Source organism: Ovis canadensis, chromosome 5 (assembly GCF_042477335.2).
Source record: "Ovis canadensis isolate MfBH-ARS-UI-01 breed Bighorn chromosome 5, ARS-UI_OviCan_v2, whole genome shotgun sequence".
Classification (NCBI taxonomy): domain Eukaryota; kingdom Metazoa; phylum Chordata; class Mammalia; order Artiodactyla; family Bovidae; genus Ovis; species Ovis canadensis.
The window spans coordinates 30,361,812-30,385,548 of NC_091249.1; the positions used below are offsets into that span (position 1 = coordinate 30,361,812).

Here is a 23,737-nt window from a genome sequence, read left to right on the forward strand (position 1 = left end):
AGGGAAGCCTGGCATGCTGCAGTCCATGGGATCACAGTCAGACACGACTAAGCAACTGAACTGAACTGAACTGTCTTAAGAACTGAGATCTGTCATGGATACTTATGAGTCCCATATCCTATATATGTTTCCTATGTAAATATCACCTCTTGAGAGGGCAGCAGAGCTTTCCAGTGTAAATATCACCTCTTCCAGGGACTTCCCATGTAACTATCACCTCCACCAGGTAGCCTTCCAGTGTATTTATCATCTCCTCCAAGAAGATTTTCCATATAAATATCATCTCTTACAGGAAACCCTCCCTGCCCTCCACTTCAAGATTAGGGATTTCTCCTGTGCTTCCCCAAATCCCAACATTCAGCATGACCTATGCTTATTGGAAAGAATGAAAGTGAAGTGTTAGTTGCTCCACCGTGTCTAACTCTTTGCAACCCAGTGGACTATAGCCCACCAGGCTCCTCTGTCCATGGAATTCTGCAGGCAAGAATACTGGAGTGGGCTGCCATTTCCTTCTTCAGGATAACTTCCTGACCCAGGGATAGAACCTGGGCTTCCTGCATTACAGGCAGACTCTTTACTGTCTGAGCCACCAAGTCTGCTTCCTTCAAAGACTGGGAGCATCACAGGGCCTGGAAAGCGATTCTGTGGGACACCATATCCTAGAAAATGAAGAAACAAAAGAAGAAGGAAAAAAGGGGAACTAGTGAATGTCCTGATCCTCCCCTGACCCCAGAGAGATGACCGGAGAGTTGATGCATCTGGGGATGAGCAGCAGTAGCCTTTCTCCTGGACTAAAGGAAAAGGAACCCTGAGAGGGAAACAGGAGATAAAGGCCAGAGCCACTGCTTTCTCTGAATGATTTCTAGTTATCCTGGGCTCCTCAGACCCCTGCCAAGTAGGGGTGATTTACTGACAATCCCTCAGAACTATACCCAGTTCAATGACTCCCTAGGATGACTCTTAGAACATGGCATACAGCCATCCAGTGAGATACAAAGCAAATCAACAAGAGGAAAGTACTGGGACTTCCCTTGTTGTTCAGTGGCTCGGACTCCATGCTTCCAAGGCAAGGGGCCTGGGCTTGATCCCTGGTTGGGGAACTAAGATCCAAATGCCAGCAAAAAAAAAAAAAACAAAACACATATTAAAAAACAAACAAACAACAACAACAACAAAAAGAGGAACAGGTTGAAGTCCAGATGAAATTACATTCAATCGTCCAGGATTGCCTAGGGCCAGGAGTGGAGGGAGGGAAGGATGATCAGAAGGATGAAGAAAATTTAGGAGGAATGACATGAATGTTCTCTATCTTGATTGCAACAGAGTTTGTCAAATGCACCAAATCTTACGCTGTGAAAAGAAACTATTTGTTGTATGTAAATCACTCTCTTGATAAAATTGCTAAGATTAACTCCAAAATGAAGAGTACCCAGCATTCTGACAAATTATTTTATTGTGCATGCCGCATGAAGAGACCAAATTGTTAGATTTTGTATATTATGTATAAAGGGACCAAATTGTTTATATTATATAAATGGATATTTATATTTATATATTTATATTATATAAAGGGATCAGAAGACATGTGCTTAGAGGATCACTAGCGAATTGTGTCCTCTTTTTCACTGAAGCATTCGTTTAAATAGATAGCTAATCTTGGGACTTTCCTGGACTTTCCTTAGTCCAGTGGCTAAGACTCTGAGCTCTCAATGCAGGGGATGGGGATTTGATCCCTGGTCAAGTCATTAGATCCCTGACGTTGCGATTAAAGATCTGGCATGCTGCAGCATAGTTCAGAGATCTTGCAATGCCCCAACTTAAGCCAGGCATAGCTAAAGAAATACGTTTTTAAATAGATAGCTGATCTTATTTCACAACTATAAAGACCTCAGAAAGCTTAGAAACAATCTAAATGTACACTCCCTTTAAAACTGAAATGAAACCACAAACACTAATACAGCGTGTGTTTCCTAACTGCACCCAGACAGATAAGAAATGTTCCTTGGAAGTCCTTCTTCATTCACAGTAACAACATGGTTACAGCCGTGAGCCTACACAGTGAACATGTTTTAATCTCATGTGATCTAATGGAACATTCCTCTCTGAGTGCATTGCTGGTGTTTGCAGGCTTTGCTGCACACCTACTCTCCCTCTGCAAAATAACTGCAGAAACTTAGTTCTCCGAATGGTTTTCTAGTGATTATTCCATCTCAAGGCTAGAGGAACTGTAAGTAGACCTCGTTTGGACGGAACCAAAAGTATCAACAGAAGAGGATGTGGACAGACAGAGCTGTGAGAGAAAAATAAGTCTTCATATTTGCTCCCCAAACACAGGGTAATTAGGGGCCAGAATTTGAAGAAGCAATTCTCCAACAGCGTAAGAGGAAGGTGGGCCTCCAGGTCTGAGCCTCTGCAACTGTCAAAGATTCTGGAAGGAATGGAACATCAGAAGGAGACAACCCTTGAGGACTTCCCTGGAGGTCCAGTGGTTAAGACTCTGTGCTTCCAACACAGGGGGCAAAGGTTCAGTCCCTGGTCAAGAAACGAGATCCCACGCAGCATGGCCAAGAAAGAACAAGACAGCCCAAACAAGGGATAATTCTGTCCATGAGCTTAGAATACCCTGGCAGATAGAACTAGTATCAGCGCATTCCTTTGCTGGGGCTTTCCATAACAAAGTCCTACAGGTGGTGCTAGAGGCAAAGAAACAGCCTGCCAAAGAGGCAACACAGAGATGTGGGTTTCATCCCCGGGTCAGGAAGATCCCCAGGAGGAGGAAATGACAACCCACTCCAGTGTTCTTGCCTGGAGAATCCCATGGACGGAGGAGCCTGGCGGGCTACATGGAGTTGCAGAAGAGTCAGACGCAACTGAGTACTCGTGTGTGCTCACACACACACCGCACACATGTAGGTGGCCTAAGCAACAGATAGACGTCCTCGCGTGGTCTGGAGGCCGGTTGCCCACAGCCAAGGTGTCAGCAGGGCTGGGTCTCCCTGCGGCCTCTCTCCTCGTCTTGTAGACAGCCGTCTTCTCCCTCTGTCCTCACGGAGTCGTCCCTCTACTCAGGTATCCGTGTTCTGACTTCCTCTTCTCTTGAGGACACAGTCCTTGCGGGTCAGAGCCCGCCCTAATGACCTCCTTTAACTTCCTCACCTCTGTGAAGACTGCCATCTCCGAGAACACTCACATTCTGAGGACCTGGAGTTGAAAACTTTAACAAACATGTTTTGTTCAGGGATGGTGACACATTTCACTCACATTCCAGCTCCAACCGCTTAGCGTGTGACCTTAAAATGTGACTCCTTCTTTGATCCTCAGTGTTCTCATCTACTGAAAAATATGTCTACTTCTGGAAGGAACCTAAACGCCCGTTGACGGACGAGTGGGTAAAGAAGATGTGGCCTATATATACAATGGAATACTACTTGTCCATGAAAAAGAAGGAAATCCTGTCATTTACAGCAACATACACTGGCCTAGAGATTCTCATACTAAGTGAAGTAAATCAGACAAAGGCAAATATCATATGCGCAATCTAAAACATGATACAAATGATCGTATTTACATAACAGAAATAGACTCACAGACATAGAAAACAAACTAGTGGTTACCAAAGGGGAAGAGGGAGGGGAAAAATTCAGAGTTTAACAGATACACACTACTATCTATAAAATAAGCAAAGGTCTTAACTGAAGAGCACAGGAAACTATATTCAATAGCTTGTAATAATCTATAAAGGAAAACAATCTGAAAATGATTATGATGTAGAGATAGATGGAGCAATAACTGAATCACTTTGCTGTATGCCTGAAACATTATAAATCAACTATACTCCAATTAAAAATTAATTTAAAAAAATACACATGTCTACTTCAAATAGTAATCATAGGGACTAAATGAAGTAACATAGCACTTAGCCAAAGCACTTAAAGTAACAAAATACACAGTAAACATGCATCAGCTGTATTATCACTATTACAATACGCTACATACATCTACATCCATGCACATATATATTATCAGGCTTCCCTAGTGTGATCACTCACCCAGAGCCAGACATCCTGGAATGTGAAGTCAAGTGGGCCTTAGAAAACAACACTACAAACAAAGCTAGTGGAGGTGATGGAATTCCAGCTGAGCTATTTCAAATCCTGAAAGATGATGCTGTGAAAGTGCTGCACTCAATATGCCAGCAAATTTGGAAAACTCAGCAGTGGCCACAGGATTGGAAAAGGTCAGTCTTCATTCCAATCCCAAAGAAAGGCAATGCCAAAGAATGCTCAAACTACCGCACAATTGCACTCATCTCACATGCTAGTAAAGTAATGCTCAAAATTCTCTAAGCCAGGCTTCAGCAATACGTGAACCCCGAACTTCCAGATGTTCAAGCTGGTTTTAGAAAAGGCAGAGGAACCAGAGATCAAATTGCCAGCATCCACTGGATCATGGAAAAAGCAAGAGAGTTCCAGAAAAACATCTATTTCTGCTTTATTGACTATGCCAAAGCCTTTGACTGTGCGGATCAAAATAAACTGTGGAAAATTCTGAAAGAGATGGGAATACCAGACCACCTGACCTGCCTCTTGAGAAACCTATATGCAGGTCAGGAAGCAACAGTTAGAACTGGACATGGAACAACAGACTGGTTCCAAATAGGAAAAGGAGTATGTCAAGGCTGTATATTGTCACCCCGCTTATTTAACTTCTATGCAGAGTACATCATGAGAAACACTGGGCTGGAAGAAGCACAAGCTGGAATCAAGATTGCTGGGAGAAATATCAATAACCTCTGATATGCAGATGACACCACCCTTATGGCAGAAAGTGAAGAGGAACTAAAAAGCCTCTTGATGAAAGTGAAAGAGGAGAGTGGAAAAGTTGGCTTAAAGCTCAACATTCAGAAAACGAAGATCATGGCATCTGGTCCCATCACTTCATGGGAAATAGATGGGGAAACAGTGGAAACAGTGTCAGACTTTATTTTGGGGGGCTTGAAAATCACTGCAGATGGTGACTGCAGCCATGAAATTAAAAGACGCTTACTCCTTGGAAAAAAGTTATGACCAACCTAGATAGCATATTGAAAAGCAGAGATATTACTTTGCCAACTAAGGTCCGTCTAGTCAAGGCTACGGTTTTTCCAGTGGTCATGTATGGATGTGAGAGTTGGACTGTCAAGAAAGCTGAGTGCCGAAGAATTGATGCTTTTGAACTGTGGTGTTGGAGAAGACTCTTGAGAGTCCCTTGGACTGCACGGAGATCCAACCAGTCCATTCTGAAGGAGATCAACCCTGGGATTTCTTTGGAGGGAATGATGCTAAAGCTGAAACTCCAATACTTTGGCCACCTCATGTGAAGAGTTGACTTACTGGAAAAGACCCTGATGCTGGGAGGGATTGGGGGCAGGAGGAGAAGGGGACAACAGAGTTTGAGATGGCTGGATGGCATCACTGACTCGATGGACGTGAGTCTGAGTGAACTCCAGGAGATGGTGATGGACAGGGAGGCCTGGCGTGCTGCGATTCATGGGGTTGCAAAAAGTCGGACACGACTGAGCGTCTGAACTGAACTGAACTGAGTGGCCCAGTTGGTAAAGAATCTGCCTGCAATGTAGGAGTTACAGGTTCAATCCCTGGGTCGGGAAGATCCCCTGGAGAAGGAAATGGCAACCCATTCTAGTATTTTTGCCTGGGAAATCCCATGGGCAGAGATTTTCACATGTCATGAAATATTGCTCTTTTTGATTTTCTTCAACCACTTTTTAACTTTATGGCTGAACCATGCGACTTGTGGGATCTTAGTTCCCGTCTCAGGCATCGACTCCATCCTCCTGCAGTGAAAGTGCTGAGTACTAACTGCTGGACTGCCAGGGAATTCCCTCTTCATCCACTTAAATGTAAAAAACACTCATACAAGCACTATTCCCAAAAGCCAAAAGGTGGAAACAGCCCAAATATCTGTCAACAGATGAGTGGATATGCAAAATATGCTATATCTATCTGTTACATAATTAACAGATCAGCTCTTCACATTGAGTGGCCAAAGTATTACAGCTTCAGCATCAAACCCTGGTGCTGGGAAAGACTGAAGGCAAAAGGAGAAGGGGGCGATAGAAAATGAGAAGGTTGGATGGCATCACCGACTCAAAGGACATGAGTCTGAGAAAACTCTGGGGGATAGTGAAGGACAGGAAAGCCTGGGATGATGCAGTCCATGGAGCGGCAAAGAGTCAGACCCAACTTAGCGACCGAACAACAACCACCACAATCTGTTACCCAACCAAACTTGGATCCAATATATTATGTATATTTACCACAATAAAATATTATAACTTTTTACAAATCTTCAAACTTGTAGCTTAACTCAGGATGAGTTTTGATCTCCCCTTGTCCCCCCTAACAAAGCACTTTTGTGCAGAACACAAGTATATATAGAAACACCAGCTTCCCATCAGGGTTAGAAAAAAATCCCGTTTCCATCATGGTTTGTCTCTGCCAACATCTTACTTCTCTCTTTTCTCTATTTCAGCCACTCTGGCCTTATTACTAGTTCTTGATTTCACCAAACTCATTCTTCATACCTCCATAAAGTGGGTTTAAAAAAAAAAAAGAAGAAGAAGAAGAAGCAGCTCTGTCCGACATCTGACTTCCTTGCCTGAAATTCCACTGTTAGAGAGTCATTCCTTTGGCTAAACGCCTTTCTCTTCCAGGAAATACAGGGTACTGACTCAACAGTCTCCTCAGAGCCTTTTCACTTTTCATTTCCTCTGTTTAAAACACACATTTTTCCTCCTCGCTTTTCCACGGTGCACTCTCTCCATTCATTTGGAGTCTCAGTTCAAAAGTAAGAGATGACTTCCCTGCTGTCTGATCAATAATAACCACCCACCACCATCAAGACACTCTCTACCCTGCTACTCTACCTCCTTTTCCTCCATGAAGATATTTTCCAAATAAACTCAAACTGAGGTCACATCTTTACTCAGCCTTATCTCCTGCCCCTTCCTGTTTACATAGGTCAGTGTGGCCAGAACAAGAAGAATAATGCAAATTACATAAGGTCCTATGGGTCATCCTAAGGATTCAGTTTGGTGCCTGAATTATATGATATTGATTGTGCTTTTGCAGAATGGGTAGGAAATTGGGGAGACCTTTACAAAAGTCAATGAACGTGATGATACTAATGACTTGAAATAAACTGCGACAAGTGTAAAGTGCCATGCCAGCATCCACTGAATAAACCCCCTTACCCCATGGCTCCATCCTCCTGCTGCTTAAAACTCAAACTTTTTTACAACTTTTTTTGGCTGAGCTGGGTCTTTTTTTTTTTTTTTTTTTTAACGTGCTCCACCGGCTCTGCATTGCTGTGGGCGCACTCTTGTGGTGAGCAGGGTCTACTCTCTAGTTGTGATGGATGGGCTTCTCATTGCAGTGGCTTCTCTTACCGCAGTTCAGGGACCCCAGCGTGCCGGCTTCAGGAGTTGCTAAGTGCAGGTTCAGTAGTTGTAGCTTCCAGGCTTAGTTGCTCCACAGCATGTGGAATTTTCCTGGACTAGGATCGAAACTGTGTCCCTTGCAGTGGCTAGAAGATTCCTATGCACTGTGTGTTAGTGCCTCAGTCGTGTCCGACTCTTTGTGACCCCATGGACTGTAGCCTGCCAGGCTCCTCTGTCCATGGAATTCTCCAGGCAAGAATACTGGAGTGGGTTGCCATTCCCTTCTCCAGGGGATCTTCCCAACCCAGGGATCGAACTTGGATCTCCCGCATTGCAGGCAGATTCTTTGCCGTCTCCGCCCGCAAGGAAGCATGTACCCACCAAGTAAGTCCCAAAGCTCAAACTTGTAAGCCTGATGTAGACCCCGCCCTCCAGCCTGGTCACAGTAGAAAGTTTAGAATCCGCCATGGCCACTAGAGGGCAGCACACAGCTTCAAATCGTTGAAGCGGGAACACAGTGCAAAAACGTTTCACCGAACCCAAGCCGTTCCTGTTTCCTCTCAAACGTTGTCCTGAGTCTCCAAGGACAGGCTTTCATCAAGTCAGCAGTCCCCATGAAATGTGATAGGAACCCAACGTGGAAATCTACCGCAGAAGTCAATTTTGGGAGGTGATGAAGATGTTTATGGCCTAGACAGTGGTGATGCTTTTGTAGGAGGATGAAAGAGTGTGTTAGTCACTCTGTCGGTGTCTGACCCCTTGCGACCCCCATGGACTGTAGCCCGCCAGGCTCCTCTGTCCATGGGATTTTCCAGACAAGAATACTGGAGTGGGTTGTCATTTACTTCTCGAGGGCATCTTCCCTACCCAGGGATCAAACTCAGGTCTCCTGAATTACAGGCAGATTCTTTACCATCTGAGCTACCAGTTTGGATAGAAAGTGAAAGTGAAAGAAAGTGAAGTTGTTCAGTCTGTCCGACTCTTTGCGACCCCATGGACACTAGGCTTCTCCATCCATGGGATTTTCTAGGCAAGAGTACTGGAGAGGGTTGCCATTTCCTTCTCTGGGGAACTTCCCAACCCAGGGATCGAACCCAGGTCTCCCACATTGTAGACAAACACTTTACAGTCTGAGCCACCAGGGAAATACCAGCGTGGATAGGTATCCCCAAACTCATTGCTGTGTATACACTCAATGTGTACAATTTTTATATTAATATGTCAATACCTCAATAAACTAGGTTCAAAAAGAAAGAAGAAAATGCCCTGTGCCTGACTTTATTGGCATTCCACTATTAGAGAGTCATTTCTTTGGATTTAATATTTCTCTTCCAAGAGATACAGGGTACTAACTCAACAGCACAAGCTGAGCCCTGGAAGGGATTAAAGAATTAGGAAGAGCCTTTGTGTCACAGTAAAAGGTTCTGGGCAGAGCCCACTGTACATACAGCAGGGGTCTTTTCAAGAGTATAATTAGTAAGAGTTAGTGGCTCAGTTGTATCCAACTCTTTGCAACCCCATGGACTGTAGCCTGCCAGTCTTCTCTGTCCGTGGGATTCTCCAGGTAAGAATACTGGAGTGGGTTGCCATTTCCTTCTCCTGGGGATCTTCCCCACCCTGGGATCATACCCGGGTCTTCTGCATTGCAGGCAGATGTTTTACCATCTGAGCCACTTGGGAAGCCCTTAAACACACGCTTATCCTCCAAAGGCCTAGATCCAATCTCTCCTTCCAGGAAACTCATTCCTCTTGGCTCCTCCAACTCTGTGTTTCTCCCTCTTGCCCCAACCTGGCCACATGAAGCTGTGAGTGTTTGTATCCAATGACTCTGACATGAGACCTCTATGGATCCCATCCCTTTACTTTTGGGTGAATGAATCGAGGGTGGGATTGGGGGTACCTCTGGGCAGGGTAATGATGCTGCAGGGCCAAAAGTATCAAGGGCTCTTTCTGTTGTTCAAACCTGGGCTCATATAAGCAGGCTTGTGAACAATCACATGCACACGCACACCCACACAAACACACACCCTGCTCTCCACTTCCCCAGAGGTGGGTGCACTATTCCCAATATCCACCAGAAGGCAGGCGTGGCTTAATTTGGGGCTATCTGCGAGCGCGCGCGTGTGTGTGTGTGTGTGTGTGTGTGTGTGAGAGAGAGAGAGAGAGAGAGAGAGAGAGAGAGAGAGGGAGAGAGGGAGAGAGAGAGAGATTTACAGGTTTTGTTTTGTTTTGTTTTTCCCTTTGAATGATGGCCATTCTGACCGGATGGCTTTGGGTTTCCCAAAGTGGCGCTAGTGGTAAAGAACCCACCTGCCGCTGCAGGAGACAAGAGACAAAGGCTGGATCCTTGGATCTGATCAGGAAGAGCCCTGGAGAAGGAAATGGCAACCCACTCCAGTATTCTTGCCTGGGAAATCCCATGGACAGAGGAGCCTGGAGGGCTACGGTCCATAAGGTTGCAAAGAGTTGGACCCGATTGAAGCTACTTAGCACACGTGCATTCTGATCAGTGTGACGTGATGCCTCATTGTAGTTTTGATTTGCGTTTCTCTAATAATTAGTGCCAACGAAGGTCCGTCTAGTCAAGGCTATGGTTTTTCCACTGGTCATGTATGGATGCGAGAGTTGGACTGTGAAGAAAGCTGAGGGCCGAAGAATTGATGCATTTGAACTGTAGTATTGGAGAAGACTCTTGAGAGTCCCTTGGACTGCAAGGAGGTCCAACCAGTCCATCCTAAAGGATATCAGTCCTGGGTGTTCATTGGAAGGACTGATGCTAAAGCTGAAACTCCAATACTTTGGCCACCTCATGTGAAGAGTTGACTCATTGGAAAAGACCCTGATGCTGGGAGGGATTGGGGGCAGGAGGAAAAGGGGACAACAGAGGATGAGATGGCTGGATGGCATCACCAACTCGATGGACGTGAGTCTGAGTGAACTCTGGGAGTTGGTGATGGACAGGGAGGCCTGGCGTGCTGCGATTCATGGGGTCGCAAAGAGTCAGACACGACTGAGCGAGTGAACTGGACTGAATAATTAGTGGTGGCGAACATCTTTTCATGTGCTTGTTGGCCATCTTCTGATGTTTATAAATGTACTTGTTTGATCCAATGGATATACGTCTGATTGTGTTTGAAGTCTGTCCACCAGTTTCACCTGTGGATGTCTTCATCTGAGTAAGATCCCAGGGCAGGGTGTATTGTTTGAGGATGTTGTATCTGTCAAGCTGTCTGCTTGTTTCGGGTACCATATGGTGTGTGCTTGAGGGTGTGATTCTGCACCTGGCTGAGTAGACACATGTCTCCGTACCTATCTTTATAAATCAGTTTGACAGGTGCACCTCTGAATTGCCAGTTGAAAGCGGATGTCAGTATTTTTGCACCTCTGTGTAGGCGTTTCTACTCTTATTTCAGTCAGTTTCGGTATTCAGGGAGGGGAGTGTCTGGGGTCTGGGATCTGTCGGCCTGGAGTAATGAATGAGGGGAGGAAATCTGCGTGCATCCCTAGAGATGTCAGCTTGCCATCAGACGTGGGCAGAGTCCTTCTGTGTCCACCTGCACGCCTGCTTTCCAGTCTATTTGCTGTATTTGCCTGTCTGTGTATCTGGGGGGCTGTGTTTCTTCCTGACAGTCAGTGCACCTGCTTGGCCTGTTATGTGTCTGTTTCATCACAAGGGCCTTTATATCCATCACGTATGTTATGGATTAAATTGCATTGACCCCCCACACACAAATAGAGACCTAACACCCAGGACCTCAGAATGTGACCTTATCGAGAAATAGGATCTTGGCAGATATGATGAGTTAATTTGAGGCCACACTGGAGTAAGGGGGCCCTTAATCCAGTTAGATTGGTGTTCTTATGGTGGTTTAGTTGCTAAGTCATGCCTGACTTGTGACCCCATGGGCTGTAGCCCGCCTGTAGGAGGGCAGGGTCCTCTGTCCATGGGATTTCCCAGGCAAGAATACTGGAGTGGATTGCCATTTCCTTCTCCAGGGTCTCTTCTAGACCCAGGAATAGAACCCATGTTTCTTGCATTGCAGGTGGATTCTTTACCAACTGAGCCATTGGGAAGCCAGTGTCCTTATAGAAAGGAGAAATGTCTTTGTTTTTTTTTTGTTTTGTTTTCGCCTCATGGCTTGGAGAATCTTACTGTCCAAACTGAGGATCAAGCTCTGGTCCTTGGCAATGAACGCACGGAGTCCTAACCGCTGGACCATGAGGGAAGTCCCCAGGAGGGAGAGGTTGGACACATGCGCACAAGTAGGATGCTGTGTGAACTCTGGAGTTGTGCTCCCACAAGGCAAGCTCCCAAGAGGTGTGAGAGAGAGATGCCTGAAACAGATTTCTCTCCACCATCTTCAGAGGGAGAACAGCCCCCCACTGACGCCTTGATCTTGAACTTCTGCTCGCCAGAACTGTGAGACAATCAGTTTGTTTGGTTTAATTAAGCCATTCATGGCAGGAAAGCAATGACAAACCTAGACAGTGTGTTCGAAAGCAAAAACATCAGTTTGCTGACAAAGGTCCATACAGTCAAGGCTATAGTTTTTCCAGTAGTCATGTACAGATGTGAGAGTTGGACCATAAAGAAGGCTGAGCACCAAAGATGCTTTTGAACTGTGGTGTTGGAGAAGACTCTTGAGAGTCCCTTGGACTGCAAGAAGATCCAACCAGTCCATTCTAAAGAAGATCAGGACTGAATATTCATTGGAAGGACTGATGCTGAAGCTGGAGCTCCAATACTTTGGGCACCTGATGCAAAGAGTCGATTCATTAGAAAAGACGCTGATGCTGGGAAAAATTGAAGGCAGGAGGAGAAGGGGATGGCAGAGGATGAGATGGTTGGATGGCATCACCGACTCGATGGACATGAACTTGGGCAAACTCTGGGAGATGGTGAGGGACAGGGAAGCCTGGAGTGCTGTAGTCCATGGGGTTGCAAACAGTCAGACATGACTTGGCGACCGAGCGACAATGGCAGCAATTAGGCCGCTCAGTTTGCGGTACTCAGTTGTGGCAAACTAATACAGTGTGTTTGTGTGCGTGTATCCCCAGGCTGCTGCTGCTGCTGCTGCTAAGTCGTTTCAGTCGCGTCAGACTCTGTGCAACCCCATAGACGCCAGAGCCCACCAGGCTCCCCCGTCCCTGGGATTCTCCAGGCAAGAACACAGGCAGCTGATGTAACTGACAGCCAGAGCCAGGGAAGTTCCTGGTTAGGGCAACGTGGGGCTGCCCTGTGTTCTACTTGTTCGTTCATTGGTCGCGCTGGGTCTTTGTTGCTGCGCACGGACTTTCTCTAGCTGCAGCGAGCAGGGCTGCTCTTTGTTGCGGCGCGTGGGCTTCTCACTGCAGCGGCTTCTCTCGTTGCGGATCATGCGCTCCAGAGCGCTGGCTTCAGGAGCTGTGGCACAGGGGCTTACTTGCTCCCCGATAGTTGGGATTCTCGCAGAACAGGGATTGAACCTTGTCCCTTGCATTGGCAGGCAGATTCTTAACCTCTGGACCCCTTGCCCTGTGTTCCTCTGAACCTCTCTATGCCAATACATTTCGGTGACAGCTGTTCCCGGAAACCCAACTCTACAGGCCACGCCAGGGCACACCCCTCACCTCCGCCAGCCGGTAAGAAGTGGCCGCCTTCAGCAGCTGTCTGCCTGGTCCCTCGTGGGGGGTGTAACAAGGCAGCTCCAACCACTTCTCCAACCCCTTACTCTCTCCCTCCCTCTCTGAGCACAGTAAACTCCTGGTAATTTTCAGAACCTACAAGGCTCACATTCATTTCTCTTTCCCCTAGACCCACCCCATTTTTCTGTTTTTCAAATTGAAGTATAGCTGATTTACAGTATTGTGTTAGTTCCAGGGGTACAGCAAAGTGATTCAGTTATACATACTTTTTTTCGGATTTCTTCCCATATAGATTGTTACAAGATATTGAGCACAGTTCCCTATACTATAGAGTAGGTCCTTATTGTTTGCCTATTTTATACAGTCTGTAGATGTTAATCTCATACACCTGATTTATCTCTCTCATCCCTCTTTGCCCTTTGGTAACCACAGGTTTTTTAAATCTATGAGTCTGTTTCTATTTTGTAAATAAATAATTGTGGGGCTTTTTTTTTAGTTTCCATGGATAAGTGATATTATACAGTATTTTATTTTTTCTGATTCACTTTGCTTAGTATGGTAATCTTTAGGTCCATCCATGTGGCTGTAGATGACAAGATTCCATTTGTATTATGGTTGAGTAGTATTCCAGTGTGTGTGTGTGTGTGTGTGTGTGTGTGTGTACACGTCTTTAGCCATTCATCTGTTGATGGTGTTGATGGTGCATCCCAATCCTTAGAAGGACACTAGCCCCATTGACTTAGGGTCCACCCTAATGACGTCACTTTAACTTAATTAGCTCTTTAAAGAACCCATCTTCAAATACAGTCAGCATCACAGATTCCTTCTTATCACACGAGTGAATAAGTCAATGAATTAATGAAGGAACGATAGAAAGGGCTTCTGGCAGGTTCTGATTTTATTCCGTGTATTCACTGCTTCTCCCTGGTTGAGGAGTAAACCTTTGCCAACTGATGTTGCTCTGGCCAATGAGATGTCTTCTTTTCATTCCCAAGAATACGAGAAAACCGCCGAGTGGTCCAGTCATTTCTCTGTTACTCCTGCCACAAGCCTGGCACGTCCCAAGGCTGCAGTGCCTTCTCCTTCCAGAAGCTTCTTCTTCAGCAGAGTTGAAGCCAGTGCATGAAAGAATTATGCGACGTTGAGATGAGAAATCATTTGTTACAGTAGCAACACTCAGCCCAAGGTGACAGATTTTTTTTCTCCTAAGAGTTATTTCTTCAGGAAATCTACCAAAGATGTGATTTCCGGGGTTTCAAAAGCCTAAGGAAAGATTCTGGTGCTCACATCAGCAGCACAAATATTAAAACTGGAACAGCACCTGTGCAAGGATGACAGCAAATTTGTCAAGCGTCCCATATTTTTGACATGGATGGACCTGGAGCCTGTCATACAGAGTGAAGTCAGACAGAGGAAAACAAATATTGTATATTAACACATGTATGTGGGATCCATAAAAATGGTATAGATGATCATACTCACAAAACAGAAACAAAGATACAGATGCCGAGAAGAAACGAATGGACACCAAGGGGGAAAGGAGGGAGGGTGGGATGAACTGGGAGGTTAGGACTCACATATACACGCTATCAATACTGTGTGTAAAATAGGTAAATAATGAGAATCTTCTGTACAGCAGCTGGAACTCTACACAGTGCTCTGTGGTGACTTAAATGGGAAGGAAATCCAAAAAAGAGGGGACACATGCATACACATAGCTGATTCACGTTGCTGTACAGTAGAAACTAACATAACATTGTAAAGCAACCTTTGCCGACAAAGGTCCACATAGCCAAAGCTACGGTTTTTCCAGTAGTCATGTACACATGTGAGAGCTGGACCATAAAGAAGGCTGAGCGTCGAGGAATTTTTGCTTTCAAATTACGGTGCTTGAGAAGATCCTTGAGCAAGAGTCTTGGACTCTGGATAGCAACAAGATCAAACCAGTCAGTCCTAAAGGAAATCAACCCTGAATATTCATTGGAAGGACTGATACTGAAGCTGAAGCTCCAATACTTTGGCCTTCTGTAACGAAGATCTGACTCATTGGAAAAGCCCCTGATGCTGTAAAGATTGAGGACAGGAGAAGAAGGGGACAACAGAGCATGAGATGGTTGGGTAGCATCACCGACTCGATGGATATGAATTTGAGCAAACTCCACGAGATGGTGAAAGACAGGGAAGCCTGGCGTGCTGCAGTCCATGGGGCTACAAAGAATCAGACACAGCTTAGTGGCCGAACAGCAACAATCTGTGAGTGTAAAATTCTTTCCTGCCACATAGGAGTCCCATTTCCATATTTCAGGCCTTATTTGTTTTTATACTCTAAACTTTTTTAATTTCTATTTAGGTATAGCCAATTAACAAACAATGTTGTGATAGTTTCAAGTGAATAGTGAAGGGACCCAGCCATATATATACCCATGTCCATTCTCCCCCAAACTCCCCTCCCATCCAGGCTGCCACCCAACCTTGAGCAGTGGAGTTCCATGTGCTACACACAGCAGGTCCCTATTGGTTATCCATTTTAAATACAGCAGTGTGTAATATCCATCCCAAACTCCCTAACTATCCCTCCCTCCCATCCTCCCCCCCACCACCCCACACCACCGGCAACCAGAAGTTCATTCTCTAAGTCCTAGAGGGCTTATTTTAGATGACAGAGAAAGGTGACAGAGCTGGAAAGCAGGCATGGGGGCTTGTGCCTGTCCCAACTCCCTCTCCCACCATTCCCCTTGCAGGTCTGACAGTCCATCCATTCATCATTTTATTGGAAGTAGTTGCCTGGAGCCCCACCTTCTCAAGGGGACCCAAGAGGAAATGCATGTGTTATAAATTAACCATGGCAGGGCATCATCCCTGGAGCCCTGCCAGCTGGACGCTAGCCCTCCACAGTCCGCGGACTCTCAGCCCACCAGGATCTGTCCCAGCTCCTGGCCCCACTGCCTGTTCATCCTGGGCTTGGAGCCTGGAATCTCTTGTCTCTCTGCCAATGTGCCAAGGCTCAGCAGTACTCAGAATAGTCCTCTTCCACATAGTTGGAGGGGAACCAGCCAACCTGGAAAGAGACGGGGAAGCAGTCAGGGCGGCCTCTCTGCACATTCTCCCGCTGCTCCTTGACAGGAACAGCCAGGTTTCCTCCTACCTCGGGGCCTTTGCCCCTGCCACACCTTCTACCCCAGAAAGTACCTCCCCGGATACACCCTCAGCCGACCCCCACCCTCCTGTCCTTTACTCATGCGTCACCTTATGCATAAGGACTTCTAACCATCCTATTTAAGCACTGCAAACCTCACCCACCCCGACACTCCTCACCTCCACTTACTACTTTTCCGTAACACTTTTCACCATCTAATTGATTATACATGTTACTTATTTATGGACTTTTCTCTGTTCCCCCTCCTTTCACTACAACAGGGCAGGGATTTTTGTCTGTCTTATTCATCACTGAGTTCCAAAAACCTAGAATAGTTCCTGGAACACAGTATATACGTAACAAATATTTGTTGAAAAGATAGATGGATGGATGAACAATGGATGGATGAATGGAATGATGGATGGATGTTGGAAAGATGAATGGATGGATGAGCAAAGGATGGATGGATGGAATGATGGATGAGTGACAGAATGATGAGTGGATGGATGAATGGATGGAATGATGGATGGATGGGTGAACAATGTATGGATGGACAAAATGATGGATGGATAGAACAATGGATGGAAAGCAAAGGATGGATGGATGGAATGATGGATGAGTGACAGAATGATGAGTGGATGGATGAATGGATGGAATGATGGATGGATGGGTGAACAATGTATGGATGGACAAAATGATGGATGGATAGAACAATGGATGGATGGATGGGTGGATGGGTGGATGAATTCTTCATAGCCCAGACCTTCCTAAACACCCCAGAAGGCTCCCTCACACTCTGTTTGTCCTCCATCGCACAATAAATTTACCTTCTATGGCTCCTAAAACTGTTCTCCTAAGCAATTATCCAGAGGTCACTTTTCATGTTTCCCTCTGGTAGAATTTAAGCTCCTAACCTCTGTCCTTATCTTCGTTCAACAAGAATTTTTTGAGAAACTGATACAAGCAAGGCAATAGGCTGGAGACTAGAAATTCATCAGCAGGTGAAATAAAGACGACTCTCCGCCTTTGTGAGGCGAAAATAACAAGCAAAGAGAAGCAAAGCTTTCTGAGAAAATTTGAGTTCCCGCCTGAAAGTCCAAATTCAGGCAAAGAACGCAGAAGGCAAAAGCAGCTGGTCTGCCTCTGCATGCATTCAATAAATACTGAGCAACTACGTGACAGTCACTGTTCTAGGCACTGGTGACACTGACGTGAATAAGACAAATTCCTCCCTTCAGGTTCCCCCAAACATGCCATTGACTCTCTCGCCCCAGGGCCTTTGCACATGATGTTTGTTTGCAAAACACACTGGTCCCCCTCCCCGCCCCCGACTGTGACTTTTTACCTGGCTAACTTTACTCATCCCTCAGTGATCAGCTTGCCTCTCAGGTGTCCTGACCTCATCCAGGGTGAGTCAGGGGTTCCCCATCTCAATCTTGACCGCTCGCTCTTACGAGGGTGTGTTCACAGTTCCACACTTCCCACTAAACTATGAGTTTCGTAGGGCAGTGATGGCGCTGTGCTCTTTTGTGCCTCCTCGGCACCCAGCAGAATGGCACATAGTAGGTGCTCAATAAATAAATGCAAGATGCATACATGAAATCTCTCTCCCTTCCTCCTTTCCAACCAGGGACACCCCCCTTGCCCACCCTCCCCAGTCCACCATCCAGGACAGCCCCACTGTAACTGCCGAGCCCTGCCCCAACTCACCCGGCCGTAGATCTCCCCTCGCCACCAGCCCTGCTGCCCCTTCTTGTTAAGGATCTTGATAATGTCGCCCTCTTTGAGGGACAGCTCTGATCGGTCCCGGGCGCAGAAGTCATAGCGGGCTTTGGCCGTGCCAAAGTACTTGGTGCTCCCGGCTGTATGGCAGAGAGCAGACATGGGAAACAGCTCCGAGCAGTGCCCTTCCACCCACCCACCACCTGCAGAGGACAATGCTCTCAGGAGAATGCGCTGGGATAAATGACCCCTCAATGCTTTTTTCAACTGAGTGTTGGGCACCCTGTGTTCTGAGGGAAGACAGTTGTCTTCCCAGAATCATCCAGCCCAACCAGCGTGCAAATTTAGAGGATAATACCATATATGATCTTTAAAATGTTTTGTATCTATTCATGCTTTCCTGGTGGCTCAGATGGTAAAGAACAGTTTGCGATGCAGGAGACCCTTGGTCGGGAAGATCCCCTGGAGGAGGAAATGGCAACCCACTCCAGTATTCTTGCCTGGAAAATTCCATGGACAGAGGAGCCTGGTGGGCTACAGTCCATGGGGTCACAAAGAGTTGGACATGACTGAGCAACTAACAAACACACACATATATTCATAGTAAGAGAAACAGAAGAAAGATGTGGAAATTTCCATTCTAGATAATATTAATTATATTAAGGAGGTCTAAGAGTTAAAAAAGAGAAGGAGAGGGGCTTCCTTTGGTGACCCAGTGGCTAAGATTCTGTGCTCCCAATGCGGGGGGCCCAGGTTCAATCCTTGGGCAGGGAACTGGATCCCACATGTCACAACTAAGTGGTCACATGCCACACCTCAAGATTCCGCATGTCACAACTAAAAAGATCCTGGAGGTCACAATGAAAATGGAAGATCCTGGGTGCCGAACTAAGACCCAGCACAGCCAAATAAATAAACAAATAGTTTTGTTTTTTTTTTTGAAACAAGAAAAGAGAGAGAAAGATAAGCAAGGGGGAAAAGGACACAGGAAAACTCAAAGTATGATATTAAGTGATATTGTAGAAAATCAGTCTGTAGTATTTCTGCAGATAGGCTGATGGAATATATTTTCCAATAAGAAGTGTGCAGACAAAAACATTTGATTGAGTGATGAGAACAAGGACAATTTTCATCTTAGAGTCCTGATGTTGCGCTGGTGTTGCTTTCTCAAAAATATAGCTCTTTCAGTGGGAACTGTAATCATTGATTTTTAAATCCATCTTAAAATTTTTTTCTGGACAGGTAAGAATTCAGAAACTCCACCACCCACTAAATGTACTCCAGAATGCACTCCAGCAAAATAAAATTTGAATCAGAATAAGGAATTTTAAAAATGAAGGAAAACATGGAAAATAAGAAATGTAGACAGTTTAAACAATGCTTGATAACAACTCTGCAAACTGAAATGCAATGGTGAAGAAAGAATTCCTAAAATGTAAGGCATGATTGTTTTCATTCACAGAAAACCACAGCCAACATTCCAGAAAATTTCAACAAACCAGGTTAGTAAGCTATACAAAGGAAAACAGAAGTAAGAGAGTGCTAAAGATCTTGCCTTTCTATGGGAGAAAGTTTATCATTGCTTTAGTCACTCAGTCGTGTCCAACTCTCTATCTATGACTCCATGGATTGTAGCCCGCCAGGCTTCTCTATCCATGGGATTATCCCAACAAGAACACTGGAGCGGGTAGCCATTCCCTTCTCCAGGGGCTCTTCCTGACCCAGGGATAGAACCCGGGTCTCCTGCATTGCAGGCAGATTCTTTACCATCTGAGCCACCAGGGAAGCCCAGGAGAAGGTTATCGATACTGATTAATACCTGATTTAATACAAAATTAAAGGCTTAAAAGATACAGATGAGCACCCTCCTGGTTTCTTGTATCTTCATTTTCCCAAATATGAAAGTAACCCCTTTCATCCAAGCAAATGGATATGCAGATCTCTCAGGAGCAAAGGGACAAACTGGAAGTGGGAAGGAGTTCAGGCTCTTTTACAGACAGGACTTCTCCATGCCCACTGGAAGCAACGTCCTCAGCATCCCCCAGTGTTCCCTCCACAACAGGAAGGAGCTGGCACTACAGGCCCCATCTGGAGGCCTCCTACCTGGTGGTTTGCTAATGGCTCTCCTCTCAGGCTCCTTGAAGGGGAACTGCAGGGTGGTGTCCAGTGACTTGAAGCAATCCTTCAGAGAGTTCTGCTGGTAGAATTCCACCAGCTCCTAGAAAGAGAACGGGACAGATGCTCTTCCAGAGGGCCAGCCCACAAGGGAGGGAGGCAGAGCTGGAAGGAACCACGTCCAACTTCTTGTGTGAAACAGACCCCTCTTCTGCACTCCCTGGCAACAGACTCCTTGAAAGCTCCCTGTGACAGGGAGCTGACTCCCTTCCCAGAGGCCAGGACCATTTTATGGGGAAGAAATCACATTGTTTCAAGACAGTTCTCCTAATATCCAGTTTGTTTAATGACAACCTTACCAAATAATCAACTTGCTTGATGACCAGTTCACCAAAACCAAACCCCCCTCCACCCTCTGGGCATCAAGAGCTCTATTTTTACAGATAATTGTAATAATAATAAATGTTATTTATGAAGCAACTACTGTGTGCTGGTCAGTGTGCAACCACACATCATCAAAATCTCTTAATAACCTAGAGGGGTGGAAGGGAGGCTCAAGGGGGAGGAGATCTGTGCATATTTATGGCTGATTCACATTACTGTATGGCAGACACCAACACAACATTGTCAAGAAATTATCCACTGATTAAAAATAAATATTTAGGGGCTTCTCTGGTGGCTCAGATAGTTATTGAAAAGCAGAGATATTACTTTATCAACAAATGTCCATCTAGTCAAGGCTATGGTTTTTCCTGTGGTCATGTATGGATGTGAGAGTTGGACTGTGAAGAAGGCTGAGCGCCAAAGAATTGATGCTTTTGAACTGTGGTGTTGGAGAAGACTCTTGAGAGTCCCTTGGACTGCAAGGAGGTCCAACCAGTCCATTCTAAAGGAGGTCAGTCCTTGGGTGTTCATTGGAAAGACTGATGCTGAAGCTGAAACTCCAATACTTTGGCCACCTTGTGCGAAGAGTTGACTCATTGGAAAAGACCCTGATGCTGGGAGGGATTGGGGGCAGGAGGAAAAGGGGACGACAGAGGATGAGATGGCTGGATGGCATCACCGACTCGATGGACGTGAGTCTGAGTGAACTCCGGGAGTAGATGATGGACAGGGAGGCCTGGCGTGCTGCGATTCATGGGGTGGCAAAGAGTCGGACACGACTGAGCGACTGAACTGAACTGAACTGAACTGGTGGCTCAATGGTAAAGAGTCTGCCTGCCAGTGCGGGAGACATGGGTTCAATCCCTGATCCAAGAGGATCCCATATGCCACGGAGCAACTAAACCCCTGCGCCACAACTACTGAGCCTGTGCTCTAGAGTCCAGGAGCTGCAAGTGCTGAGCCCATGTGCCACAACTACTGAAGCGCATGAGCCTTCTGAGGCTCTGCAACAAGAGAAGCCACCACAATGAGAAGCTTGCGCACCTCAACTAGAGTCTAGCCCCTGCCTGCTGCAAGTAGAGAAAAGTGAGCACAGAAATGAAGACTCAGCCCCAATTTTTTTAGTTTTAAAAAATAAATATTTTTTTAAATCTCTTAATAATCATGGGAGGTAAATACATTGATGAGTCCCCTATTTTATAGATGGAGAAACTGAGTCACAAAGAAGGCTCATCCAGGGTCATACAGCTAGAAAAGGACAGATCCAGAATTCAGTCCTAGGACAAATGATAGAGTGTAGTAGCCAAAAGCTGGTCTCTGTGTGAATGTGTGAAAGTCACTCAGTCATGTCTAACTTTTTGCAACCCGATGGACTGTACAGTTCACGGAATTCTCCAGGCCAGAATACTGGAGTGGGTAGCCTTTCCCTTCTCCCAGGGATCTTCCCAACCCAGCAACTGAACCCAGGTCTCCCAAATTGCAGCTGGATTCTTTACCAATCGAGTCACAAGGGAAGGCCAGTCTCTATAATAAGACTCATCTGAATTCAAGAGTCAGATGTGTGTCATTTATGACTATTTCTCCCAGAAATGTTCAAGCTCATCCTAAAAGTGGGGGAAAAGGCAAGTCAAAATTAAGGGACATTTTGCAAAACAAAATATTTTATATGTTTAGGAGTTCTAGACTTCAAAAATGCCAGTGTCTTGATTCGTGTTCATGTTTGGCAGTGAAAGTTGCTTAGTCATGCCCGAACTCTTTGCAACCCCACGGACTATAGAGTCCATGGAATTCTCTAGGCCAGAATACTGGAGTGAATGGCCTTTCCCTTCTCCAGGGGATCTTCCCAACCCAGGGATCGAACCCAGGTCCCCTACATTCCAGGTGGATTCTCTACCAGCTGAGGCACCAGGGAAGCCCAAGAATACTGGAGTGGGTAGCCTACCCCTTCTCCAACAGATCTTCCCAAGCCAGGAATCGAACCGGGGCCTTCTGCATTACAGGCAGATTCTTTATCAACTGAGCTATCAGGGAAGCCCGATGTTTGGCAGAAACCAATACAATACTATAAAGCAATTATCCTTCTAAATACATTTAATTATTTTTAAAATGACAACGTCATAGGTGATGGGAGTGGCTTTTTTTAACAGAATATGGTTGTTTTATGTAATTGAAATATTTTTCCAGTTCATTACAAGTGTGAAAAAACACTCAAAACGCTGGTTGTTTATTTCATTTTTGTTGGATTAACACATTCTCTCACTTGGAAAACAAACAGACAAAAAACGCCAATGTCATGAAAGATCAAAGAAATAAATAAAAGACTGGGGAGCTCCCGAAAATTAAGAGAGACACTAAGGACATGAATGCAATGCGTGAGTCCCCTGATTACATCCTGGGGATGAAAAGGCTGTAATAAACGTAATTGCGGCCATCAGGGAGCTTGGAAAACGCACTGTATTAGGTAATAATTTTGTATCAATGTTCAACTCCCTGACTGTGATAATGATACGGTGGTGAGGGGAAAAAAAGTGTCTTGGCCCTTCAGATAAGCATGCTAAAGTATTTATAGGAAGAATTTTTAAATTTTATTTTTAATTGGAGGATAATTGTTTCCAAAGTTGTTTCAAAGTTGTTGTATGGTTTCTGCCATACAACAATGTGAATCTGCTCTAAGGGTACTTACGTCCCCTCCCTCTTGAATCTCCCTGCCACCTTCTACCCCTTCTTGCCTCTCTAGGCCATCAGAGTACCAGGGTGATCTCTCTGTGTTATACAGCAACTTCCCATTAGCTATCTATTCTGCACATGGTTCTGGAAGAGGGCAGGCAACACACTCTAGTATTCTTGACTGGGGAATCCCATGGACAGAGGAGCCTGGCGGGCTACAGTCCATGGGGTTGTAAAGAGTTGGACACGACTGAAGCAACTTAGCATAGCATTACACATGGCAGTGGGTATGTTTCCACGCTACTCTCTCAGTTTGTCCCGCCTTCTCCTTCCCACACTGTGCCCACAAGTCTGTTCTCTATGTCTTCGTCTCTAATATCCTGCAAATAGGTTCATTGGTACCATTTTTCTAAATTATAGGAAAGATCTTGATATCTGTGAATTACTCCTAAATAGTGCAAAATAAATGTGTGTGTGTGTGTGTGTGCAGAGAGGAAGAGAAAGAAAGCAAAAGAGGAAGAATATTAACAATCAATCAGTAAAACCAGGTGAAAGGCCCACAGATATTCATGACACTATTCCAGTAACATCTCAGTAATTTTTCAGAAATAAAAAAAACGGAGGAAAAATTTTCAGAACAAAAAGTTTGG

The 23,737-nt window shown here is 45.5% G+C and overlaps 1 protein-coding gene across 1 annotated transcript in view; it reads right to left on the reverse strand.

Moving 5' to 3' along the window:
* Positions 1 to 15,807: 15,807 nt before the first annotated feature.
* The window catches only part of VAV1 (vav guanine nucleotide exchange factor 1), a 65,647-nt gene continuing 57,717 nt past the window's right edge, over positions 15,808 to 23,737 (reverse strand). The window contains exons 25-27 of the mRNA XM_069589363.1: positions 20,025 to 20,139; positions 17,910 to 18,061; positions 15,808 to 16,121 (exon numbers count right to left, since the gene is read on the reverse strand). Of these exons, the coding sequence (XP_069445464.1) occupies positions 16,068 to 16,121; positions 17,910 to 18,061; positions 20,025 to 20,139 (321 nt within the window). The 3' untranslated portion in view covers positions 15,808 to 16,067. The remainder of the gene's footprint in view (positions 16,122 to 17,909; positions 18,062 to 20,024; positions 20,140 to 23,737) is intronic.